The 27,374-nt window shown below is 45.3% G+C and overlaps 1 protein-coding gene across 3 annotated transcripts; it reads left to right on the forward strand.

Annotated features, from left to right (window-relative positions):
- The first annotated feature begins 7,712 nt into the window (after positions 1 to 7,712).
- fubp3 (far upstream element (FUSE) binding protein 3) lies at positions 7,713 to 23,768 on the forward strand. 3 transcript variants are annotated; one of them, XM_076043634.1, is made up of 19 exons: positions 7,713 to 7,870; positions 10,627 to 10,732; positions 11,908 to 11,941; positions 12,149 to 12,198; positions 12,350 to 12,421; positions 14,292 to 14,349; positions 14,590 to 14,752; positions 15,189 to 15,287; positions 15,449 to 15,553; positions 15,651 to 15,753; positions 15,999 to 16,099; positions 16,255 to 16,384; positions 20,478 to 20,638; positions 20,907 to 20,980; positions 21,086 to 21,162; positions 21,358 to 21,414; positions 21,661 to 21,711; positions 21,808 to 21,935; positions 22,163 to 23,768. In XM_076043634.1, exons 1-19 carry the CDS (start codon positions 7,775 to 7,777, stop codon positions 22,169 to 22,171), a joined length of 1,674 nt encoding a protein of 557 aa, XP_075899749.1. In that variant the 5' UTR covers positions 7,713 to 7,774; the 3' UTR covers positions 22,172 to 23,768. The 3 variants fall into 3 exon arrangements, with proteins under 3 accessions (XP_075899749.1, XP_075899750.1, XP_075899751.1); XM_076043635.1 differs by lacking the exon at positions 21,358 to 21,414; XM_076043636.1 differs by lacking the exon at positions 12,350 to 12,421.
- The last annotated feature ends 3,606 nt before the right edge of the window (positions 23,769 to 27,374 follow it).

Raw genomic sequence — 27,374 nt, forward strand, 5'->3', positions numbered from 1 at the left:
TAAGGGGGTGGGAGGGGGTTTTGGGGGGGTCGGCGAGGGAGTTGGGGGAGGGGGGGTCAGCTATCAATCTCAATCTGGCTTCAGTGGCTGGAGGGGGAGGATCGCGGTGACCTTTCAGCTTTATTTCCAGACAGATATGATCTAAGGAAAAAAAAAGATTTTCCCACCGAGGTGATAGGTGACGTGAGCGATGCGTGCGCGTTTTGAAGGAAGCGTGGAAGAACTCGAGCGGTTTCGGAAAAATAAGTTTGAGAAGAAACTTCTCCAACAGGCCGGCGATGTCGGTTTCAGGCACACCTGGATCTGGTCCACGGACCGTGTCTCATGTTCCCTCCCATGCAGTCAGGTATGAAAAGCGGCTGACACCTGACCGAGAGAATTAATCATCCTTGACCCCAGACCAATTACCCCTCATTACCCACTCTGGCCGGCTCTCAGGAGACGGCCGTGTGACGAGACGCAACACGAAAGACGGCGGCAGTGGCGGTGGAGGCGGGCGGCAGCGCAGGATCCAACGCTAATGGACGGCGCGTCTCCTCGGGAGTCCAGGTCGACTGACCTTGCAGACCTTGTCGCTCTCCGGCGGCAGCCGCACAAAGGTGTCTGTTGTCCGGGGTCACGATCCGTGACCTCTCGAGAGGAAGAGTCGAGGGCCGCCGCTGGCTGTGAGGGAAACCGAGAGTGATCGAACAATTCTGAGGCTGAGAAAGTTTGAGGAACCTTTAACTTTACAACTTCACAAAAAAAGCCTTGTCATTGTGTCTCCTTCACCAATAGCTGATATACCGTCGTCTGTAGCCCTCCTTTACCTTCAAACATACCTTGTCATTCCCTTTTTCAGATTCATTTCCATCCTTTCAGCTTCTGAGAATCCCCCTTTTCTTAAATAACCAACAAGTTAACAAAATAAAACGCAACTCTGCGCTACTTGTACACTAATTACACCTGTACATTGACAGGGGTCGAAACGAAAGACTTGCCCCCTCAGACAATGCTTGCGTTGTCAAGCCGTCAGAATGTTTTTGCAGCCGCTCAATCTGTGCTCTTCATCTACCTGTCTAACATGTTCGCTGACCTCTCCTCCGAGAGCACAATGAGACAGGAACAATGACCATGGGGGGCTAATTACCACCAATTAGAGGCAGAAGTGGCTCCCCTTCACTCTGCTTCATGTAACCCAAGCCCGCCGAGCCGCAATGGAGCTCCGTTCTGACGCCAGTCCCGCCGTCTCTTGTCCCATTTTTACGGCTTGCGCTTAGAAAAATTGCCCACTGCTTTTTACTTTCTCAAACCACTGAACTTCCTGCTTTTCAAAGTGAAGCTTATCTCTTCTCCTTCCCACGATGATATGATCTTCCAGCCCTTTTTCCTTTTTTTGTTGCATGAAGCGAAACGCGCGCGGCAATACCCTAACAAGCCGTCAACCTGCTCCTCGTTTCTGCACACTTCACTTAATGCTGCTTTACTTAGCAGGTAAGGGATTTAATGGACCGCTCCCCCGAGGTCTGTGCAGAAAGCTAATGGGCCTGGCAAAGATGATGAGGTCACTCCATGAAGAAACAATCAGCAATTTACAAACCGGAATGTCGTGCCAGTGCTGCTGACTTGATATGATGCATTATTTATCCGCAATGTACGATAAGTGTTGGACGGTAGTATTAACAATGAAATAACATTTTTAAAGGTTTTAAGGCTGAATCGACTACATTTCTGCACATGGGAACCACATTAGCATTGTGAAATAATCTGGGTGTTTTCCGCTCGCTGTGAGTTGTATCATGTACATGTCAATCACTTCTCTTTTTTTCCTCTTTCTCGCTGACATGCTCCAACAGAGCTGATTTGTCCTAATAGCTGAAACGGCCATTCAAACCCCTGAAACTTGATCTCCTGCAACACAACATCAAGGAGGACCATCTGTGAAGAAACCCTTAAAATAAAGCCGGCTACACTTTGCCTTCCAGGCTAACATCCATGGATCCTGTGAGCCTGAGTGCAGCCCCTCTGTGTTCGAGCCTTCCTCGCTGGTGTCAAAGGACACCCGCACGCTGATGTCCTCTAGATCTATGGACAGATGGGACCATTACCTTCAAAAGCCCCTTGGCTTTGTTTGGCCTGAGCCGGTGATGAAATATTGATGGAAAAATAGAAATATTTTGCCTGCTGCTCAATGTTGGCCGACTAAAAGGGTTAATGAGCGCAAAGACTTTCCCGTCTCTTGTTACAGCGAAAAATGCAGCTCAAAATGCCCACCAGCATCGACTAGACTCACTGCAGAGTCGACGTGACTTTGTAGTGCTAACAAGAATCAATAAACTTCTCGTGGCTGGATTTATTCATCCGGCCGTGCTCTGTGGCTGTATTTGTAGTAATGCTGGGACACAGACAAAGTTCACAAGACCTGTCCTTTATCGCTTCTTGATGGCCTGTATGTTGCAACAAGTCTGAAGCAGAACACACAGGCTTCATTCAGTCTTTGATGCTAAAGTGGCTAATTAGCCGTGTCATCAGCGCGGTTGATAGGGATCTGTTGAACCTGTCGGCACTGATTAACCCGCCTTGAGACTTCCTGCCTGCGCCAATGCTTCAGTTAACTTCCCATGTTTACCTATGAAACCAATCTCTCTTCTTGTGTGCTAACTTGCTAACATTCATCACAGAGGGCGGCAAAAGCGGCCAAACGTTGCTCCGCGTCACTGATTCACTCAACAGTTGTCCTGACGCTTGCCAATTATGAACCTGCCAGCGGTGTCTTTCAAAACGAAAGACTTCAAGATCAAAGTTTTGGATCAGCTAATAGAGAAAATCAAATCAAAGGCCAACATCACGTCAGGGCTGAAAACAACCTTGACGATCGCACCCCCCACCACCACCAGCTCCACTCCTCTCATCCCTCAGGGCGGCCCAAAGTAATGCAACATGCTGATCCCAAATCAATAGATTTATCTCCCTCATTTAAGAAGGACTCGGCTCCTCTTCCTCCCCTTCCCCTCCTCTTCCCAGGGGTCCGCTGGTGGGTTTTTGTTTGCTTCCACGCGCTCTTATGTTCTTCGATCTGTCGGTGTCCGGAGGCGGCGAATGGCTGGCGGGCCTATCAGGGCGGCCCGGTACCCTGGCGGCTTTGTCCGCCTGGCTCTCTCAGCAAATCCCTCGGACCAAATACATTTTTAATAGCGCTGGTTATTTGGTTGTTGTGGCACGAGTTATGTTTAATGACAACCACTTTGCAGTGGGGCCTGAATTACACGGAGGGAAGGCGGGCAGACAGGCTGCTTGGGTGGTTAAGTGTTCACCAGGCCATCAGAAACGTGTCCCAAAGCTGCAGGTTTTTGCAGTGGGAGTTAACATATTCTCTAAATTGTCCGTAGATGTATATGTGAGCGTGAATGGTTGTTTGTCTCTGTGTGGTCCTGCGATGAACTGGCGACTTGTCCAGGGTGTCACCCTGCCTTCGCCCTATGGCATCTGGGATAGGCTCCAGCAGACCACCTTGACCCTGAGCTCGGGAATAAGCGGGTATTGAAAATGGATGGATGGACATATATATATATATATATATATATATATATTTTTTTTTTTTAAATGAATTACTTTTATGGCATCCTTTAAACATGTGACCAAAATGCTGCTAATCTGGCTCTCTGATAGGAACTTTTGCCGAATCCTTCAGATTCATGTTGTGTATCTTAATTTGGGGTTTTAGACTTTAACTTGAATTTCTCCCTGGTTATATCAAGGTGATAGGGAATCTGAAAATTATAATATAACTGTTGGGATGTTATGCCGATGTACAGTATATTTGCAGTTTTCTTTGTGCAATAGGGCAACAAAGACATTCTCTCTTTTTATGAGATGTTAAAATACATCTCTTGTGCTAGACTTCAGACAACAGTCCAGGTCAGACATTGCAGGGGATGTAAACCCGAGAAAAAGATATCCTTTTTTTTCCAAGTTGACGCACTTTTCAAAGAAAAAAAAAACACAGCTATATGTAAGTGTCAGTTGCACAGCCGCCTGAAATCCGCACTCTGTTGTTTGTGTGAAATGAGAAATATGCGGGGGGTGTTTTTTTTCCCCGTCTTCTTCTTCTTCCTCGAACCGCTGGATGTGTTTCCGAGCTGCCGGCTTCGGTTGAGCATTACTTGCCGCTTTGCACCTCAGTGAGTATACAGGGGCGCAGCAGTAGGTGAGGGTTTTTATCTCGGAAGTAGATTCAACACCCAGCAGAGTACACCCAAGATAGATTCCACTTTTGAAATGCCTCAGACCCCCGTAAGATGTGGGTTTAAAGTGCAGAATGGAATCGCAACACCGCCCTGCCTTGGATGAATAAAAAAAAAAGGAAATAAACATCCTGTCCTCCCCTTCCCTGCAACTCTGTGCTTTTATTTCTGCCTCGACTGATGTCAGCAGTGTCTCAAAGAGAGTTCTTTTTTTCCTTCCTCCTTTTTTCGCCACCTTGTTGTGTGGTCACAAGTGAAGAATTACCTGGAAAAAAACACTCTTTGTCAGCCGGCAGCGCGGCGAGCTCACAAACAAGACCATTTAGCTATTATTTCCTCTCAGCCGCAGATACGCGCAGCAAAACAGACGTTTATCAGGAAAAATGGGAGAAGGGAGGAAGAATAGGACAGGTGGAGGGAGGTTCGGAGAAGAGGGGTGGGTGGTGGGTGGTGTTTGGGTGAGGGGGGGCGGGGGGGGTTGGTTATTGGAGCCAGGGAGGGGTCAGCGTGTCCCAGTGGGGAGAAATAGTGGAAAACATCCGTAATTTTCACCGCGGGATTCCTTGTAATTGAGTCATTTAAAATACAGATACAGAGCTGAATCACAGCAAAGTGCCTTGTTGAGCATGGGGAGGGGGAGGGGGAGGGTGCAAAATAAAATAAAAGAGAGGTAAAAAAAAAAAAAAAAAGAAAGAGGAAAAAAAGGGAAAAACAAGGAGGTGGATGTGCACGAGTCCCATTACAGCTCAAAGCTGCTCGGCTTCATCCCATTCATCTGTCAATCTTCTCCGCCGCCAGAGGATGTTACCTGTCACACACTGATGTTTGTTTGTTTGCTTGTACCTGTCGCGTCACATAATAATCCACCGGCTTCTCTCTGCCTTCGCTCTGACGTCCACTCACTTTCTATTTCTCTCCTCTCGCTTTGTCACCCCTCCCAACACACACACACACACACACACATATATTCCCCAACTTTTGTTGCCCATTTCACATGTTGTGCCACAGATTGCCGAGCCGATCCCAGCGGGGATGGTTTCATGGGTGTACTACTGAATCGACTCCATCAGGCGCCATTAACAGCCAGCGGGCCAACGCCGGCTTCCTCCTCAGCTAATTTCAAGCTTAGAAACTCAAAGGTGGGCAAAGAATAAACACCTCGTTCTGGCCGTTCCGGGGGAGAAAGCACAGTTCCTGGCGATATATCAACACATTGCATTAAAATGCCCCAAAAATCTGCCTCAACCTACAAATCTCAGCCTCTAGTTTTGAAACAAGGTCGACATGAACACGTCCGAGCCGCTGTGCTCTCATGCTCCACGGACCCTGTGCGTCTGAATAAACGCTGGGCTGGGATGCCTCAAAGGTCTCCAGACGAAACGTTATCCGTTTTCTTGCATCCTGCCTTTAGTAATTTTACCCCAGTGCAGAGCGCTGGCAATTATAAAGCAATTGCACTTTAATAGAGGAGCTTCTTATAGGAATTGAAAAGGAGAGAGGAGGAGCAGGGAAAAGCATGGTACAAAGCATGGGGCTACATTTTGACAATGTTGTTGTTGTTGTTTGTTTGGTCGGTCGTCCGGCTGGGCAAGAATTCCACTCGGCTGCCCACGAAAGCAATCTCGAGTCACTGATGTGAGACTGAAGAGAAGAAGAAACGGATCAATTACGTTCTGCGCGCCGATGAACCTGTGGTGTGATTAATGCGTACATGCGTATGTATTTTGCCGATGAGTTTTGTGTGATGACGGTGGAGCCTGGGAACGCGATTCTATTCTCTGCGAGACAATGACGCGGAGGAAGCTGGGGTTTGAGTGAGTGACACTCGATCAGCCCGCTATGGTAACCGCACACACACACACACACACACACACACACACTGACTCGGTTCCACTGCTTGACTGGCAGGAAGCCAAACAGACACACACACACCAACACAAAGTGATTTTTTTTACTTTCTAGGCTGCTCGACCAGATGGGAAGTTGAATTAATGACAAATATCAACGTGTCGGTGTGTGTTCATGTATGTATAATCTGGCCTTATGACCACCACCACCACCACCACCTGACTGGCCCTTTGATAACAAATCGTTTCCCGGCCTCCTTGCATACATGGCCATGCACATGGCAGCAATATGTCAGGGCCGGGATCACACTTCACTCACGCTAAATTGGAGGCCTTCATTTAGGGCCGCGGCTCTGGGAAACCACCATCAGTTCCCACTTGCCTCCCCGGCTTCTTTTTTGGAGGCGATAACATGCCCGCAGGCTGACATGGAGAGGGGCAATTGATATCTGCATGGATATGTGTATGTATGGCACAGCGCTGCGTTCTGCTCGTCTCAGCTTTCAGGGTCAGTCGAGACGTCGGAGCAGCTGCATGTAGAAGTGGCACCGAGTCGGAAATGCTTCTCAAAAGTCTAATTTTAAATCAATTTTCAGATCTTTATTTGTCAACCTTGACACCCTTCATAATCATTAACCCCCCTGCCAACCAACCACCTACACCCCCCCTCAAAAAAAAAAATCCCCACAGTAGATTCCCAGAAACAGCATATGTAGCCCTCTGTTAACAGCCTCCTACACCACTAAACTCTAGAAGACTCAAAATTTCAGGGAAACTTGGAGGCGTTGCCCGAAATTACCTTAAAACTGTTTTTGCAAATGCAAAATGTTCTTTCTTTTCGCTTTACATTGCTCATCAAGGTTTGGATGCAATTTGTGTGGGGCAGGAACTGTTTTGCATAAGCACTTTGGAAATTTGCAGCAATTTCACTTTCTTCTGTCTGGCAGTTGGCGTTTTCCAGATGTGCAACGCTAGACGTTTCCACATGTGGAGCAGGGAAGGTATCACTCTGTGTCAATTTGACGGGAATCATTTTGACTCTCTCGAGACAGACTGCGGCGCTGGGACTAAAAATAGCCCAGGAAGGTTTAATACAGTGTGTCCTGTAATATGCTGTGAGACATTTATCCTGATTTTAATCAAGTTAAAGACCCGGTGTGAAAGAATTAGTAGCATTTAGTAATACGAAGGCATGGTGGTATGATTTGGCTGCCTTCTTAAAGTGGATCTGCTCTTTATATCAATAAAAAATTCTCATATCAACCAACACAGCAGTATATATATTTTTCTTTTGTTTGTTCTTATTGACAAACTATTCCTGCATATACGTGTGTGTTTAACTCTTTCATGCCTATAGCTCCCTTTAAAATTTACTTACTGGCCTTTAAGTCAACCAAATGCAAAATGCTAATTCTTCATTTGTTGTTCGACATATGTATACTTGTATTTTTGTCTAAACATTTTAACTGCTATATTTAGTAACATGGCAGTATACTTAAATATATTTGAATTCGGTTTATGAATATCAATTATTCACCACAGTGTGAAAAGGAATTTATGAACAGCGTGACTTTTCTTCCTTGCCAGCGTGTTGCCTCCCATAACCTCGCGAGATCTTGACACTCGCGGAGCTTTGACTTGGCACGTGTGCTACCCTTTTCCTTTTTTTTCTCCTCCAAGAGTAGCTCTCAGCTGCCGAGGCGTATGATGATGATGGCGGAGCTGGTTCAGGGACAGGCCTCGGTGGCTCAGCCTGGAACTAAAGATGACTTCGCAGACACGATACGCCGTGTTCGACAGGTAAACGTTCTAAAGAGCACAGCAGTTTAGTGCTGTCGCTCCACAAAAAAGCAAGCGTTTACATGCGAAGCGAGGCAGAAGTCGGGGTCGGGGCAAGCCTCCCCGTGCTACCACTAACTCCTCATGCACACAGCGAGCTAGCATGCTAACGTTAAATAGCCCGAGAAAGCGTAGCTAAACGGGGCAGATTACAGTTTGCACGAAACACCAAGACGCGCTCGCGGACAGTGTCAAAAGTGCCTCGCACGAGTTGACAAGTCGAGGTGCGCGCACGGAACGCGACGGCCTCCCCGAAAGTCGAAGTTTGCGCAACTTTGGCGAGTTAAAGCGACGCTGCAACCTGTTGTCAAGTGACAGAAGTTGTGCTTAGCTTAGCCCGGCTAAGCCACTATCACAAGTTGTGATTGCTCCCAGCTCAGAGCCACAACGTGACCGACTCGAACGCTTGGTTGGTTGGTTAGGAAGAGGCGAGAGCGAGCAGTCGGAGCGACTGACACGCCGTCACAAAGTTAGCCTCGCTAGTCTCGAAATCCCCCCAAGTTAGCCGCAGCATTAGTGCTTGTTGCCCGATTTAAACACACGTCGGGCAGCTTAACTAGTATCACATGCTATGGTGACGCTCGCACACTCCCGTTCTCCTCGTTTGAATTGCTGGTAAATTGGTTTATTCAACAGAAAGGGAACCTTGTGGGGGAGCATTTGAAGCACACGGGCGAGCTAGCCAGCGCGTGTTTGGTAGCTTAGCCGTGTTGGGTGTTATGCACCCTAACAGGGCTGCCTTGCTGTAAGGCCATGTAAGTTACAGTCACGTCATCTGTTCAAATAAGCCCCCCTCCTCTCCTCCTCTCGGGCACACTTGTTTTTTTCCACTGCCGATTGGAAAATGCCAGAAAACTTTCTGTTAGAAATCAAACAACCCGTATTTCTCGACTGGCCCGGATTGAACACGGCCAGCTTGTGCTTACAGACGGTGACTTTAGCACGATTGGTCACTGTGGGGTGATATGAAGCTGGTTAAAAGAATAATTAATTTCCAATGAGAATAGAATAGAATTATATTAGACCACCAGTTTCTCAAGGTCCTGATCAAATAAGACATCCTAAATTACTTCTCAGGAATTAACATGTTGCATGGTTGGTGTCACGTAAAGTTGGCCACTGGCATATAATGTTATGCCTGTATCGATACTGGCATGTGATTCATGCTAAGATATCTTGAGGGATTCATTCACAAAGTGCACATTGTAAGAAAACATTTATTAGTAGATATGCCAACAGGACATTTGTAGGACGTGCCACCAACCTACTGTTTCTTTCGCCATGAAAGGATTGCGTGACACCAAATCTACCTGACCCAAAAAGAAACTTTTCACCCGAGAAGTCTAGCATGAAGTGCTAGACGAGGGATTTGTTCAAATTTGATAGTAATTAATCTGTCAGATTATATATACCATCATGTATTATCAGTGTTCTCTGAAGGTTTTAGAATAGATTGAAAGAACAGGAGAAGTAGTAGTACTTTGTGTTTTAACATTATACACCACAGATGTGGCGTGAACTAGAAACAAGGCAAGTGCCCAGTTTTTACATTTAATGTCTCTCATGTGAGTTTTACACATGCGCCGACGCTGTAGCCAAAGCAATCACCTGCTGATGTGTAATCTGAGAGGATCGGAGCCTGGAGCAGTGACTGCTGAAATGTTGAGGCTGCCCAAGCTGAATTTCTACCACGCATTCATTTTTACTTTTTTTTTTTTTTTTTTGCAAACATCAACAAAAAAAACTCAGAAAACTACAATGCATGAAAGGACATGTTGTGAAGACATCACTGTTTGTCCTTTTGTGTATTTAATCCTCACCCTGGTGTGTCACAGGATGGGCAAAACAGCGACTAATACTGGCTTGAAAAACTGCCTTTTAGAAAGTGCAGTTTACTGTTACGGTAACGTAGCGTTGCACTGTGCATTGTCTTATGTTGCTGTTTAGACACTGAATTCTTATTTTAATGTTTACGCTTTTACAGTGAAGAAATAGTATTTCTTTAAAAAAAAACAAAAAAAAAACTCACACCTGCTTTTTCCCCCCCCTGCCTCCTGATTTCCATCATGCTATCTGAAATTGAAAATTATGCCTGAAGGTGATGGAAGACTCTAATTGCCGTCCCTGTATTTTCATAGTTTGAAAGGGGGGAGTGCAAAAAAAAAAAAACCCTGTCAGACGCAGATGTCAATTTAGTGCAATTTTCTGAAATGCTATACTTGTGTATGGAAGAAGAGGAGGGAGATTAACTGGGAGTGGAAAATGCTGTTGGCACTCTCGCACAGCATAACTGTGGACTTAAATGTCTCTCACTTTGCGGAACACCAGCGTATTCTCCAGGTTGTAGTGTCATGGATTTAAGCAGGGCTGTAATGCAAATAAGTGCACTTGTGTTTATACCTCTAGGAGTCACACGTTCCTTTACCACAGGACTAATTACGTTTTGCAGTCTGCAGGTAGTTGAACCACTCAGGTTGGTGGTTCACAAAAATTTACACTGATTTAATGCAAGGGAATTCCCCCCCACACCCCCACTGCTCCACAGCATAGCCATGCTTGTAAAAAATATGCAGACATTCTATTCATGCCTTGTACATCTGTGCTGGGAAAGTTACAGATGTGAATGTTTGGCCGTGTAACAGTGGATTGTTGAGCAGCAGCTTTTGCCACCAACATTTAACCAACGGTCCACTTTGTTTTCTCATGTGCATCTCCAGATGGCAGCCAAGATTGGAGACCAGCCCAACATGAACAGCTCCTCTCCGGTCTTAGACCCCTCCCTCTATGGCTTTGGAGGCCCGAAACGTACACTAGACAATGGAGGTAAACTTTTGACTACATACGCACTGTGGGTCTGCAGTATTATTGTGTGTCTGAGCAGCCTGTGACGCCTCTCAGTCGCCCTGAAGTTGCTGGGGAAAAAAAAACAGCTGAGTTGACTTTGCAGACATTGAACAAATACAATCACTGTTTACATTACAGCCACATGATTTATGTAGACAAACTCACCTGACTACAGCTGACACTATGACAATGAACAAACTTGGATTCCATGGCAACATAGTTTCACATTACCCAGTCATGTAGTTTTTGTTTTTTTTAATGCCCCTTTTCGGCACCTCATTCATTTGAGGTTTAATATCAAACATCTCAATATTGCCGTAACAATAAATCTGATATATGTTTCACAACCTTAGTGGAACCTAATAGTCATATCCTCCTCTCTTGTCATGGTTGTTTGTGTGATAGCTCTGGCATGAATGCTTGGATAGACAAATTGTACGTTGTTCTGCTTTAAGGCTGTTATTCATTGTTGGGCAGTTCATTCGCTTTATCCCAGTCAAGGTTGTCCGGTGAAAATCAAGCGCAATATCGCGACGGCGAGCTCGCCGTATTTAATTATGAAGCGCACACACCTATACGACTGGAATAAAAGCATTCAAATCTCACTCTTTGGCCTCGTCCTCGGATGCATTCCCCTGTTTTATATTCATTGGGGTTCCGTTCTGAAGCGTTAACCCCGGCGCATTTCCAGAAGAAGTGAAATCGGAGCAAACAACCATAAAATTGATTGAAGCTGCTAGATATCAACTCAGGTGTGGGCGTCCATTGCGACGCATCCTCCACTGACCCTGCAGGACCCGAGCTGGGTGCTACCTGTCAAAATTCAATTTATGGCCAGCAGCCGCTGACCCAGCTGCTGCCTCTCTTTGTGAGCGTTTTCTGATTGAAACGCTCGCTCAGAGACACTCGCGGGCCTGATTACCATGCTGCTGAAAGTCCCCCTGCTGTGGGTCAGATGTGAACACCCAGGATTGGCAGCGCCGTACCCATCTGCTCCACTTCTCCCCCCCCACAACCGCCCCAACCGAATTGCTCTCTCATTCTGCTGCTTGGTCAGCTATCGTTTAACTCACGTCTTTAAAGTATTTATTTTTAACCACCATCGCCGCTCATCTTCCTCCTGCTAATTGGTGTCTTTGCCTTTCTCGTCTCAGTGGGGAACCACCTCGGTGCAATGGTACATCAAAGGTCAGCACAGACGCTCACAATGTTCTTTTCTTTTCATTTGAATACCATTTGAATGTTATTTTTATCTGTACACTATTTAAATATTTAAATAAGATCGGCTTATCTTCTCGGCCCTGAGTTGCAATATTTTTCTTTTCATTTTATTTTTTATCAGAATTTGATAAATTTTGTTGTTGATTTGTTGTGCGCTGTCCACATCCCTTGCAGGGCTTTTGCGACGGAAGACTTCAAAGTGCCTGATAAGATGGTGGGATTCAGTAAGTGACTCGCTTGCTTCGTTATTGCTCAGATTTGTGTTTGATGCGCCATCATCACCATCGACGTAGCACTTAGTTTTTGGGTCACTGCTCGGGGACCCCAGTCTAAATTTTAAAACGCTCTAAAGTTGGCCTCCCCTTTCTGTTGCAGTCATTGGAAAAGGAGGAGAACAGATCTCAAGAATTCAACTGGAATCAGGTTGCAAGATCCAAATTGCTTCAGGTATTTTCCACTATATATTTTCTTACAGAAGACGATGACTCTAAATAGTGTCAAATATTTAGCGCTTCCTTTTATCGCGACATTATTTTTCTTTGTGGTCTACCGTGGCCTCACAGAATTAACTATTCAAAAAAACAGACTGTTTACCCCTCTGTTTGCAACCTACTGCACACCTGCTATATTTCTGCTAAAAGTGCTGCTTTGTTGAATTTTTGAAAGGTTGTTAAATACAAGGTGATCACAGTAAAGGAGCTAGGAAAGGTTTTGCTTATGTATGTAGCCTATTTGTAGCACAAATTGTCTGCATCAAGAAAAAGGAAGTTAAAGGTGACCTATGAGACTACTTTTCGGGCCTTTGTATTTGATTTCTGGCCCCTCCAGAGCAGCAACCCACGGTTACCCGCACTAAAAGCTTTGTAGATCTGCGTATCTCGCTGCTCGTTTCCTCGTATTTCCTGCATCCCACGTAAACGCTCTGTTTTACTTCACTCCAACCCCGGCCTCCTCTGTGTACGCCTCCCGCCCAGCCCACTCCGCTGTGATTGGTCACGCTCTTCGTCGCTGCTGAGCCTCACTGCCTCAGTGTGCCAGTGCGGGAGTTGAAAGTAAACGGCAAACTTTACGAAACAGGCACAATTTAAACACTTACCGTCGTGGAGGCTTCACCCTTTAGCAGCTGTTTACCAGCTAATCCGGCTTCGTACGGACCCAGCGCGGGCTGAGTTACTGCCGCAAGGCGGACCGAAGGTCCCTGGACGTTTTTTGTGCCTTCCGTGTCCCCGGAAATATATTTTACTTTGTGTACTGACCGTGTTTTTCTTTTGTATTTTTGCCATACGTTTTAATAGGATGATTTCTTTGAATGATTTGGTTTCATACTGTTGACTTGTATCAAAACACTGTCCTAGCAGAGAAAATATGTACGCTGAAACGATCACTTGAGTCATAGTCGTTTATTACTAGACAAGAATATTTGCACGACTCAAGTCCACACCAAGCACAAAGCAGGAAGAGCTCTATACAACCCATGTTACCATGCTGGCAGCGTGAACATCGCTATAAGGAGCGAAATTTGCGAGTCAAAATCGCTGCCTCTTCAGTTTCGCTGCCAGCGAACACAACACACATAACAAGCAGAGCACGGTGGTGGCTAACAGTTCATCAACACAATTCAGCGGTTGTACGTTGCAAGTAGTCTTTAAAACTAATGTTGCTTGAGGTCACAATACACTTACAGTCCTCATACATGTTTTCAAATATTGCCGTGGCTGACTATTCTCTCGTCGTCCACCGGCCGAGTCAAGCCCGTCTCACTCCCGTTGCCGACCGGACCGGTGTTCCATCGCATCCGCATGAGGCTGAACAAACCTCCAACATTTTCTCTGTTTGTTCCACTCTGACCGTTGTGGTCCTTGGTGCTTTGGTGGTCGCTCGGTATTTTCCTTTTTCTTTTTTTTTCTTTTTATTTCCCTGACACCGAAAAAACTTTTTCTTGGAGCAGCGCACTGCGACATAACTTCCGGGGCAGAGCGGAGGAGGGCGGGACCAGTCCGAGAATGTGTCTGAGCTTGGCCATGAAAGGAGATCCGGAACGCATTCACATCAATGCGTTTCCAGTGTTAAAAAAAAACTCTGTGAACAACATCAACTTGCAGGGCTCACATCGCATGAACGTCATTATTTGACGATTTCGGATCGTTTGACGATAGAGTTCAACATTGTAACAGTATTTAGAGCTCAGAAAAGTGGAAAAGCATCATAGGTGCCCTTTAAAGGTGGACTTTTGAATAATCTGAATTCTGGTTTTCATTTGGTCGTGCATAGCTTGAGTTTATGTAACTTCTTCTTCTTCTCCTTCTTCTGCTTCCAGACAGCGGAGGTATGTTGGACAGACCCTGCACGCTGACTGGCAGCCCTGAAAACATCGAGTAAGTGTTGCCTTCCACCGTTGACAGTAAAAAAGAAAAAGAAAGAAAAGACAACCACCTGTGTAAAGCGTCCTCAGCGCGTTTCATTGTTGTAGCAACAAAGGGCACGAACCCGGACTCCTCCCCCCCCCCCCCCCCCCCCAATCTGTTCCTGCATCACCTGACCACCTCTCTCTCACGTTTGGCAACGAGAAACGGTCTCTGTGTTGCCCCGTGGTGACAAGTTTTGTTTCTTTGCAGTCAGGCCAAGAGGCTGCTGAGCGAGATCGTGGAGCAGTGTCGCTACGGCCCCGGCTTCCACAACGACATGGACGGCAACAGCTCCATCCAGCAAATCCTCATCCCCGCCAACAAAGTCGGCCTCGTCATCGGCAAAGGAGGAGAGACCATCAAACAGCTGCAGGTCTAATATTTGACGTCGTACTTCGCTTGGCACTGTTGCAAAGACTGTGGACGAGAATGAATGGATGGCAGAGCTTGGCGGGAGCAGGTGTAAAACATCACATGACCCTCCTGCAAGAATATTAAAGCTTTCTGCTGATTTAAGATGATTTCACTTCATGCTCAATGATTTAAAGGCTTTTTGATCCTCATGATTTGACTCAAATGAGATACAGTTTTTACACAAGAGATTTCTAATAACTTAGTTACTATTCCTCTGTCTAACTTACTTATGCTTGCTTCTAGAATTGTCCAGCATTTCTTAAAAAAAATAAAAGGAAAATCAAGCCTGTTTATCAAAGTGTGGCTTAAATTCCACCTTTTAAGAGTTGAACAGTTCTCTTGACCCGCAGTGTTTCTGAGTGTCTCTGCCTCCGCGTGTGGTTGTGTCCTTCCAGGAAAGAACTGGAGTGCAGATGATAATGATTCAGGATGACCCCATGCCCACCGGAGCAGACAAGCCTCTGAGAATCACTGGGGATCCTCACAAAGTGCAGGTCGGCCACCGAGGCCCAGTGTGCGCCGTTGACTTTTCTCTTTTACACTCAATTTTACACCTTGAAAGGCCTCTGAGTTTGTGAACAGAATTTCAGCGTCACCATTTGTTAATGTCTCCCGTGTTTTGTTTCGTTTTTCGCTCTCTTTTTTTTTTATACAGCAAGCCCGTGAACTTGTGGTCAAACTGATCCGAGACAAGGACCAGGGAGACTTCAGAGTCGGCAGAGCAGAGTTTGGATCCAAAATGGGCGGGAGCAGTCTGGATGTAAGACTGTCTCCTCAGTTTGCTTTGATCATGATGATAGGGTGTCGTTTTAAAAAATAAAGAAACGGAGAGAAATAAAATCCTGCTCTTTGCTTAGGTTGTTGTGCCCAGATTTGCCGTCGGCATCATCATCGGCAGAAATGGAGAGATGATAAAGAAGATTCAGAACGATGCCGGCGTCAGGATCCAGTTCAAACAAGGCAAGAGGCGTCTGCTCAAATTCTCAACTTCCCCGCTGAGGTGTTGGAAGTAAAAACAACCAGCAATATTGCGCACACCGGACGCATTAAGAGCTTTAAACAAGGGAAATGATTCAAAACTGAGCTCCTTGAATCACTTTTAGTCCTTCCGAGTGTGAATTTCAATGAGAAGAGTCATTGTTTTTGGGTTGTTTGTTGTCATTTTAGTTAAAAGTGTTTTGTGTTGCTGGTGTTTTTCCCTCCAGATGACGGAGTCAGTCCTGAGCGTGTGGCTCAGGTCATGGGGCAGCCGGACCACTGCCACCACGCAGTGCATCTCATCAACGAACTAGTCCAGACTGCTCAGGTACCTGCATCCCATTTTGTCGCCGACGCTGTGAAAGCGCCCGGCGCGGCTGCTGCCACCTCGGGGCTAAATTTGAAAAAAAAGAAGAAAAAAAAAACACCCTCCTCTGTGTTTGGCATTTCCAACTGAAATTTTGCCCGCTTGCTTTGCCGCAGGAGCGCGACGGCTTTGGAGGCGTCATGGGACGCCGAGGCAGAGGGGACTGCAACATGGGGGGGCCCAGCGGCCTGCAGGAGGTGACATACGCAGTGCCTGCCGACAAGTGCGGTCTCGTGATTGGCAAAGGTAAGTAGGTGCATTCAGGGACACGTTGCGTTCAGGGACACGTTACACTCTCATGAGGTGGTTTTTCAGACATATCAATATGGAGGTATATCGCAAAAAGTGTCATGGAAACACTTTGTTTTTGCATTTACGCGTCAGCGTACATGACGTGCGAGGTCACGTGACCAGTTCACTTCAAGTGAAAATGCTGCATTGTGATTGGTCGGATGGAGGAGACAGAATATTTTTTACAAGTAATCAAAGAAGAAAATATAACAACCGTTCTTGGCAGCAAACAAACAAAAGCAAAATGTAATTCTTCCGGCTTATGCGCTCCACACCATTCAGTGAAAGCACCTGCAAAATATTGAGATGCGTCTTGTCTCCGTCATTGGCTCAACCTCTCTACGAGGGGAGGGGGGAGAAATTTGTTGCAGTGACTTGAACGTAACCCAGCATAGCACGCACACCAACTCCATTTGCTGGCGTGATAGGTGGAGAGAGAAACCCCCAACCAAACCAAAGTTACTACATGAATTTTGCCAGAGTTCACAACACACTCTTTTCCAGTTGTGAAGGAAGGGTTTCGCAGGGGAGGTGAGGGCACCTCTCGACGGTGCGTCCTTGCACCCCTGAGATAGAACGACGTGCAATATTTTGCCGTTTTTTTTCCGAGAGCGCCTCTCAACCAAACCCCTGATTTAATAACCGAACGCCACTTGGCTTCTGCCGCCGCGTGAAACAGATGAGGGGGGGGGGTGCGCGAGGTGGGGGCGAGTGACCACCCTCCCATTCTCCCCACCGCGGCTCATGTATGCAGCACAAGTGGCATTCATTGGCTTCACTAAGGGCTTAATGACGGGGATAATGCGTGTAATGTGACATTAATTGTTAAAGGTGCATAATAACAGCCCTCAATCATGTGGAAGGCTGCCTGGCATCTAATGAGGGTCTTTCAGCCCAATAGAGTGCAGCGAGGGAATGAATAGGAGGAATTAGCTTATTGGCTATTCATGCCCACTCTATTGCCAGCTATTTAAAAGTCATTGACCATTGCATTGGAAGAAGGGGTGTGTGTGTGTGTGTGTGTGTGTGTGTGTGTGTGTGTGTGTGTGTGTGTGTGTGTGTGTGTGTGTGTGTGTGTGTGTGTGTGTGTGTGTGTGTGTGTAGCATGCAGGTTGGGCCATGTGAGTTAGTGTGTGTGTGTGTGCGTGCGTGCTGGCGGTGGTGGGCGGTGTCCGAGGGGGCCTCTTTACCTAAGATAAAAACATGGCAATAGAAATGTCAAGTGGCTTTTGTGCATGTAGCGGGCCGAGGGAAACAAATAAACCTGGGCGTTGCGTTCCCCCTCTCGACGCATTAGCATATGAAGTGGGCCAATATGGTGGCGATGGCGGTGGGTCTGGATGCTGTCAGCCGGCCCTAAAGGGCGCCGTGATTAATATCTTTACGATGCCATATGCGGCCCATTGCCCTTCTGTTTTGACCCTCCGTGCACACACACACACACACACACACACTCTCACACACTCACACACACAAAGCTTGATGAATAAAGCCACCCACCAACCTGCTCAGACTTTATTAGCGGCATGAATATAGTGCATCCGTCAGCTTAACTCATGAATTTTATTCTCAAAAAGCAGTTTTTTTGTGCCGGTGTCATCGAGAGTTAATAAGCCGAATCCTCTGGAGAAAGCAGATATACCCAACTTATGCTCAAGGGCTGAACTTTCACACGGCTGCTTGGATTTGACTCCAGCGTATCCTCTTTTGGGTATGGCTAAAACTGCAACCTAAGTTGAGTTAAAAAAAAAAAAAAAAAGAGAGAGAGAAAAGAAAATCTCAAATCTAAGTCTCTTTTGTGTCCATTTGTTTAACAGTTATGAAAATTCTCCCAAATACTGTTTTTAATTTTTGAATTTGCGGTGGCTCATCTGTCAGGTTAAGCAGGTTTTGGGGGTTTAAGGAGAGAAACGTGTGAAGCAAACAATGACGTGCTCTGTCGACACACGAGGTCAAATGGACATTGCACATCTTTAAACCCCCACACATGGTGACTTAATGCTGTATAACGTTGCGTTATAAACTGGACTGTTTCAGAATGGAAATGTCTTTAATGCCTTTTTGTCAAAATCTGTATGGGCACGAAAATAATTTCTGCAATCTGCTAATCCAAATACCAGACCCAAACGTTTTGTTTATTAAGCATCCATCTAAAACCCTCCCTACCTTATACGGGTTATATCCTCCTATCCTGTTACTCCTCTGGTGCTAAACACCTCCAGTTGCTTCAATAGTTTTTAATTTTAAGATTATGTTTATTCCAACGCCCCCCACCACCACCACCACCCCACTCCACCCTCCTCCTCCTCCAGCAGCAGCAGCAGCCGCTCACCAGTCGTCCCACCTCGGCCCTGAATGCCGTCACCAGTTGCACTTTTGTGTCCCCTCCTTTCTCCGCGGCTCACTAAACCAGTCTCATTAATAAGGCCGGTATTATCTGTCCTCACCACAGCCCAGTCCATGAAATGAATAGTCGGGGTCTTCATTGCTCTCCGCTGTCTGACTAGAAGAGCTCATAATGGCTTCATTAAGGCAGAAGTTTCATTTGGTTGACAATGGGTTAATGGCCCATGTGCAGTCTGCTGGCAGCGAGGGGTAGGCCGCGGGAGGGGAGAGGTTTTTTGATGAGCGTTTTCACTCGGAGGGTCAGCCGGGGTCGCCCGAGTGTCAGCCACAAGTGAACAAATGTGTAATTGATGTTGGGACAGCCCCGGTGTCCCCTCGGGAAGCACCCTCAGCCCTTTTTTTTTTTTTCTTCTTCGGATGGGCATTGTGGTCGGTGGCGGTGGTTGGGGGGTGGGGTGGGGTTGCAGCTTTATGCCCCCCCGTGCACTCCCCTCTCTCATCACAGAGGACAACACCGAGTCAAGAAAGAAAGGGGCTAAAAGAAGAGACAAACGATATCCCAGAAGGAGGATACGCTTCAATTTCGCCTCTTTTCTCCTGCCAGCTATGTTTCATTTTCTCCCCCACTTGTGTAATTGCTCTCCCCACACGTCGGGAAGTTGGCATGGGATGCCGAGGCCCGGCCCGGCGGGGAGGGGGAGGTGTGCAGGAGATGTCCCCTTTTGTTTCCTGATTTGCATGGGTGTTAGCGCAGAATGGCAGATAAGTGGTGAGACACATGCCAGCAGTCCTCAGAAGGTAGCGGCGTCGCGAGTGCGGCGGGACGCCGGAGATTTCTCATGTCAGTGGAGGCGATGCGAGAAGTTCATACAGCGTATCGTCCAATCACATCATCAAGTTGCGCATCGTGCTATGCCCTGCGGAGGGCACAGTGAAAGGTCGTCGGTTATACAGTCGTTGCCCTTTGGAAAAGTCCACTTTTTCACTGTGCTCCAACACAGAGTGCTAGAAGCCTGCCCCTTGTGATGTCATAATAGGAAGATTTTTCACAGGGGTAGTTCATATCATAACAGTGTAGTGGCAGGAAAGAGCAATTCACCTGTAGCTACTCTGATGGTCATAATATACCTAGAACTAGTTACCTAATGTGACCCATTAGAAGTCAACTTAAAGTCAGAGGATAAATGTTGAGGGTGTCGTTACTGTTTTCTTAATGTAAAAATGGGTCACATTGGACCCTCAACAATATTTCAGGCTAAATAATGTGTTCCTTACACATTTTTCATTGTGAAGTTTAGGCTCTCAGGGAAAAATCCCCGCTTATCAATAAATCGTTAATCGATCGATGAGGTCAATCAACTAGAAGGATGCTTTTGTCTTGGCCTCGGGGATGGAAAATGAAAATATTTCTGCTGTAATTGTATATATATTTTTTTTTTACCAGCTGCGTTTGTTTTTGGACTGCATTGTTTTTGCAGGATGGGAAGGTTTCCATTTATCACTTGTCTTGAGACATTGGATGATAACGTCACTAGTTGACTAAATAACAGTTTTAAAAATATCATCCTCACTATACTTGCAAATTCAAGCACCTTGCTTTCATTGATTATTGTTTTTCACCAAACAGTGATTACGAGTCAATCACACAGTTGTCTGCTTCATTTGGAATTAAATCACTGCGCTTTATTTGCGCTGCTGCCAGGTGGGGAAACCATCAAGAACATCAAAGAGCAGTCGCGCGCCCACGTGGAGCTGCAGAGGAACCCGCCGCCCAACACCGACCCCAACGTGCGCATCTTCTCCATCCGAGGCACCCCGCAGCAGTTGGAGAAGGCCCGCCAGCTGATCGATGAGAGAATTGGGGTAGGTGGTCCGCCCTTTTGTCTGGCCCCTTTCCCCCGGTATTCATGAGCGCACATGTCGGTGCGGCGGCGGGCCGGGCTGCCGTGGTGCTGGTTGCTGGTGGCCGGCAGGGTGTCACCAGGGGTTAAACGTGAAGAATCCATCAAATGGACTTAATGGAGTGCATCGGCGGCCGGCGCTGCCCTCTGACCTTGCCTGTTGGCCCCTTCAGACACAAGTGTGGTCCCTCCCTCACTCCCCTCCTCTCTTCTCCTCTGCTCCGCTCCAGGGCCCGGTGATGGGGGGCAGCAGCGGCTTCGGCATGAACCCCTACAACCAGGGGCCGACCACTCCTCCTCAGCAGTGAGAACCAGAACCACCTCCTCCTCCTCCTCCTCCTGGAAATCATCTCAAAAAATATTCGAAAAGAGTTGAAATGAATTTTGTGTTCTGTGTGTTTTTAATCAGTGGTCACCAGACGTTCATGACTGGCGGATGGGGGACGACCTTTCAGATATGGCAACCTCCGGGCCAGCAGGAGCACAGTGAGTCGCCCAGCTACAGTTATGGCCTCTTAATCCCCCGTCCTCCCGCCGTCGCCCTTCAGAAGTCCAACATTTTCAGGGACGTTGCTCTTCTGCGACGTTGACCATGAAAAACTAGAGTAGCGCGATGGCGGACGCGAGCGAAAATAAAGGGAAACCGCGGCCTCGCTAACTGTCGTTGTCATCCGCCATCAGGTCACAATGGATCCCAGACGGGCCAGATGGACTGGGAGCAGTATTATAAAAAGCTAGGCAAGTGGCACTAAACCATCTCATCGCCCTTTCACTGTGAATGCGACGCCTTTTCTTTTGTGTGCGGCCACACAAGTACAACTTACTATTTATTCACCACGGCAGCAGTCGTTGACGCACATCCTGCTTGTAATCTGACTTTTCCGCAGCAAAAAGTTTGACCATTGCGTTTTAAAATTTGTTTCTTTTCTCTTCTTTTTTTTTTTATCGCTAATGCCCTGATCATTGTGTGCATGTCTCCTCCAGGTCAGCAGAACCAAGCCCAGAACGCTGCTCCCGACTACAGCAAACCCTGGGGTAACTCACACACACGTGTTTCATAGTTTCTAAATATGCATTTGTGGCCCAAACTCGCAGGTCTGATTTGAATTTCCTTTCCTCTCCCCTCCTTAGGTCAGCCAGCTGGTCCTGGATCTCAGCAGGCCTCCAGTCCCGACTACAACGCCTGGGTGGACCTGTACAGGCAGCCCATGGCCTACTTCAACCAGGGCGCTCCGCAGACACAAGCCCCAGGCCTTCAGGTGAGCAGCAGCAGCAGCAGGATTGGAAAAATGTCTTTTTTTCTCAGAAGTCTTTTCGTAAAAAATAATCCGACCTTTGTTATTCTCTCCACATTAGATGTGTCATTGGTTACAAAAATCTCTCAAGAGCTTATCTCTGTCTTTCTGCTTCCTTTCAATTTTAGAATTGCTTGTTTTTTGTGTGATTTTGTGATGCCGGTAGATGACGCCTGTTTTTCCTCCCACAGGATCATTAGAGGAAGACGCCCAGTTGAAAGACTTGAATCACTGGGAGGATGAAAACAACCTTCCTTCTTTTTTCTTTTTTCTTTTTTTTTTTTAAACAGAGGGGGTTTTAGATTTGCACCGCCTTGAAGACTTTTCTTCTTAGTGGAAAAAATAAACACTAGCTGTAGAATGACTTATATGATAAAGTAATATTTCTTAAAAGGAAAAAGAACAGAATCAGGAAACATTTATTTGTTACTAAATGCTTGTGTACACTGTTATTTTGGATAGACGGTATCTGGGATCCCTTTTTGGACTTGAGAGAGCTGTTCTTTCGTTTTGTTTTTTCTGTATTTTCCTCAGATTTTTTTTCCGCCAAAATGAACCCAAAAGTTGTAACATTTCAAACAGAAATATGATCTATTTTTTCTAGTTATGTTGAAAATGAGACCACGGTGATGTGCTTAGCAGTCTTGAATACCATTTTTTTTTTGTGTCATATGTCATGAGATGTTGAAAGCAACCAAGTGTTTAAGAATGATTTTGTTTTTTGTCCTTTTACATGATTCAGTGAAATGAAACTGTGATGTTTTGTTACAGGAAAATGTATTTTTGTTACAAAGCGATAAAAGTAAAGTCAGCCAGTGGCAATAGTTCTAATTTAATTCCTCGTGTGTATTGTATGCTGTCTGTTTTTCATTGTCATTTTTATTGTACTTTGGTTTGAAACAGAAAAAAAAGGTGCAATATCTTATTTCACTTTTGAAACAAAGATGGCTTCTCTAATATTTTTTGACAGACTTTTAACTTGTAGTTTTAATGTTATTTCTTTTTTTTTTCCAAATGGAAATGTCATTGATAATTTATTACAATTCTCTGCTATAGAATTTAGGGGGATATTGAAATAGCTTTCTTACCTTTGCTACCTTGTAAAACTCTGTATATATGCTCATGTATTTGACTGTTAATTTAAAATACACGTTTCATATATATAAATACGTATACAAGTTTATTTCCCCTGTGATCAGTGTTGCAGGAAAATTGTCCCTCATTTTTCTGTTTTTGTTTTTTGTTTTGTCTCGTTTTCATGCTGAAAAAGAAATGTTGAGATTGTGAATGTGATTTGTTTTGAAATTTGATGTTGCATCTTGTTGAAGAAGAAAAGTGAGAAGCTCTAGAATTTCTTTTTTTTTTTTTGTGCGTGTGTGTGTGTATGTTGTACACCTGGATTATTCAAGACTGCTAAGCCTCTGTACTTCTACCTGTGTAATAATTAATTAATGTAGTATTTTTATGGTTTAAGTATTATGATCAAAAATACGAGAGAAACTTGTCTTATTTGGTACCTCCCAGTTCACTAACACCTCACCGGGTCCTGGCTGTGGACTCGGCGCGGAGTTGGACTCAGTCCGATGCTAATAACTTTTTAATTAATTTTTTTATTTCATTGTGTGATCTAATATAAATGGTATAAATGATGCTTCGTTATGGAAAAATGATTCTGGTATTAACGTAATTTCTTAATGAAAAGGGATATAATTTCAAAATGTCTAATTATGGTGTTTTTTTTCCTATTTGTGTACAGTTAACCATGTACTGGTATTAAAGACATCCAGACTACCTTTATTGTGTACTTGTTAAGACTGATTTGTTGTTTTGGGTTTTTTTTAACATTTGGATGTCTTTTGATGTACTAAGAATCTTTCTGAAAGCTCTATTATGTACGTGTGTGTATATATCTACTAACAGATGGAGGATATATATATATATATATATTAACACCAACCATATGTTTTCATGTTTTCTAAGCTGAAAATATATTTTCTATAGCCTATTGCCAGTTCTCAAACTCAAATAAATTTTCCGCAAGCCCCTCTTGTGGTTGAATGGTGGTTGCAAGTTGTCAGTGTGAAGTGCAACACTTTTTCACTGCAACATTTAGAGTTTAGGACTCTTGGGAGACGTCCGTCGATGCACTTATGCTTTTCAAACATTCAGAGGTCCCAGTGAGTAACTGTTGTTGTTGTTGTTTTTGTTTAAATCCAGAATAAATTCAGACGCCCCGCCGACTCCCTCAATCATCAGGAAATCTGTTTGCCCCTCATCTATAGCCTCCAGTCAAAACCCTGGCTTTTATACGTATACAAAAAAGAGGTGGCGCCAGACTGATCTGCCAACACTTCTTCTTTGTAAAGTTTCTCACCTTGGAGAGGCATCTGTATCCTTTGTGATGTCATAAAGGGTGTACTTCCGGCACTTGGGTGCTTGAAGTGCATATCTCTTAGTTTTACATTTTATTGTTAAAGATTGATGGGAAGAAATTTTTAAAACGTACATGGTGTCTTTTTTAAACAAAAAAATTACGTTTTAGTTTTCAAATAAAAATAAAAAATTATTTCCTGGCTGATTACCTAAAGGCAATAAAAAGGACATTTTGATGGAAGAGAGTAATTGCCTTCAGACAGTTCCTGCGAACGTCTCCATCTTCAAATTATTCCTGGACCAGCTCCCCTGTGATGGATTTCAAAACCAAACAATCTTCTGTCCCATATTTTCCCTCCATCCTGCTGCTGTTGACCCTCCAGCAGCAGCAGCAGTGGCTCCTGCATGGCCACCATGATGTTCTCAAACCACAGCCCTTCCCCTCAGTTGCTTTGTCACTACACATCTTTCCCCCCAGCAGGTGGGTGGAGAGGCTCGGGGCTCTCCTGCCACTCTGGGCCCTGTTCTTCGGCCCCATACTGGCCCTACATTGATGCGCTGCAGCTGTTTCCAAATCCAGCCCTTGATTTTGATCCTCTTCCTTTTTTATTCCCCTCTTTTCGCTCCTCTTTTGAGCCGTCGGTCCCCCAAGGACACCTCAGACCTGGCGGTGGTCTTTATTTAAGGCTTTAATTTAGTTGTTCCCGCATTGCTGTGGACCTGAGCTGAGCCACCAGGCCACTAAAGGGCATTCGTGAACATGTTTTCCAACCTCTGGGGTTGTTCTCTGCTGCACCACTGCCCTCAGTCTCTGACAACTCTTTCAAATTGGATTTAGTAGCAAATGCTGGGTCATTTAAACAGCCACAGTCACATACGAACTAAGTTGAACAATGATTGTGATTTCAAAAAAGAAAAATATGGGCTTAGTTGTGATAATTTATCTTATATATGTAAGGGGTTTTATTCTGTTGCACCGTATCCACTTTCTAATAACATTTGAATCTGTCTTTTTATTTTTTTTACACCCTTATTTTACATCAAATTATGAGACTTGATGCTTGCTTTTATAGGAGCTAATATCAATTTGCTGTTTCCTGTTTTAGATATAAATTTTGAAACCAACATTTTCAGAGGAAGGTTTGACCTCGAATTGCAGCTGGCAGGGAATTGAGTTTTTTAAATTATTGTAATGAATCTAGTTTGACCGAAATCTTTTTTTTCTTGCATGTGTTGGAGAAAAATCTTCACTCTTCTAATTGAGAAGGAGCGTTCAACAATGACTTAATGCGATTAAAGAGTAACAGAACATCGAGGCCCTACATTCTTTAAAATCAATCGTTTCCACCACCAACAAAAATTTATTTGGTTTAATCTTTTAATCTTCTTAAATGCTTCTAAATGAGTGACTCTTATTTTTTCAGCAAAAAAAAATAAAAAAAAAATGTAAATGGTCAATGCAGGGGAAAAGTCAGACTTCACCAGACAGCGGCCTTTCCTTGCTCTCTCTCTCTCTCTCTCGCTCTCGCTCTCTCTCACACACACACACACACACACACCACACACACAGCACCTGCCTGAGGAGCATTGCTTCCACTGGATCGGACAGGAGAAGAAAAGCTCCTGATGCGTGCGTGCACGCGCCCATCTCTCCCTCACCTTTGCGACACATGAGCTGATCTTTAGTGTCCACGCGCAGCGGCGGCCACCTTAATCTGATTTTAATAACCCTGCTGATGATCCCCGGAGTCCTGACCCCCCGCCTCCCCGCGTCCCCAAGTACCTACCGCCCCCCCCCCCTCCCCCCTTCCGCGCACAGGAGGCTGCGCGACATGTGCGTGTGCGTCAGCTCGCGAACATCTGTCAGAAAACCTCTTTCATCGCGGTGCACATTTTTTGTTCGTATAGCAGCAAATTCCGGTTTTCCGATTATTTTTTTTATTGCGTAAATATATTTGTGTTTTTGTGAATTCCCTTCAAAGCGAAGCATCATCTTAGTATAGCGCCCCCTCCCTTCTCTTTCCTCCTGTCCACTCTCTCTCTCCCTCTCTCTCCCCATGAAGGGGCCACTCTTTGGTTTCTCTCCCGATGAGCGTGAACTCGCCTATTTATCCGCAAACAAACGCCACGGCCTCTTTGATAAGGGTTTTTCCCAGCGGCCCCTCTTTTATTTTGAAATAAAAAACAATTACCGCAACTCTTTGGGCAATAATTGTCAATCATCCGACATTAAATTGATAAGCTTTAAATGGACGGAACAATGGCGCAAATTGTTTTACAATGGCGCGGCTAAAGCGGCCACGATTTGCCCGCGGCTTTACTAGGCCGCGGATAATGGCCGCAGGTTAATGCATAAATAAGCAAATCAAATCCATGCGTTACCCCAATTCAATTCATTTAATTCCTCTTTAATAAAGAAGCGGCCCCGCCCCTCTGCCCCCCCGCTCCTCCGCCTCCTCCTCCTCCACCAGCAGCAGCCCTAACTCACCCACCCTCCCCACCCTCCCGCCATTTACCTCGGATTTGTGCGATGAATGCCATAAATGTAAATCAATCTAGATGAGAAAGAATCCCATTCAAAGCGCGCAGAAATTTCATCTGGGAAAAAGGGGAGACAAATGTAGGAGGGGCCCGCTCATAAAAAGCAGCTGTTTCACAGTAATCTTTTTTCGTGCCCTGTCACTCACCTTGGCTTTTCACTATCTCCGCAGCTCAAAATGAAACTGAAAAGGAGATAATAATAATAATAATAATAATAATAATAATAATAATAATAATCTTTTTATTTTTATAACCGCTTTTATTAGTTGTTCTATGGAATAAAAGGAAAACCGGCTGCCTATTTCTCCACCACAGGTGAAAAATACGCACGTACACACACACACACACACACACACACACACACACACACACACACACACACACACACACACACACACACACACATAGACGCGGACATGTATTAGGAAATTAAATAAAAATAATAAAAATCCAATCCAATCCATGTAAAAAAAAAAAACGATAAATCGT

The sequence above is a fragment of the Nelusetta ayraudi genome, unplaced genomic scaffold, assembly GCF_046127955.1.
Source record: "Nelusetta ayraudi isolate G7.1 ecotype Tasmania unplaced genomic scaffold, CSIRO-AGI_Nayr_v1 ptg000076l, whole genome shotgun sequence".
Lineage (NCBI taxonomy): Eukaryota > Metazoa > Chordata > Actinopteri > Tetraodontiformes > Monacanthidae > Nelusetta > Nelusetta ayraudi.

Coding starts and splice junctions, on each gene's coding strand:
- fubp3 (XM_076043634.1), top strand. CDS start 7,775: ATGATGATGATGGCGGAGCTGGTTCAGGGACAGGCCTCGGTGGCTCAG. Junction 14,753..15,188: donor AGACCATCAAACAGCTGCAG/GTCTAATATTTG, acceptor GTGTCCTTCCAG/GAAAGAACTGGAGTGCAGAT. Junction 21,415..21,660: donor GCAGTATTATAAAAAGCTAG/GCAAGTGGCACT, acceptor TGTCTCCTCCAG/GTCAGCAGAACCAAGCCCAG.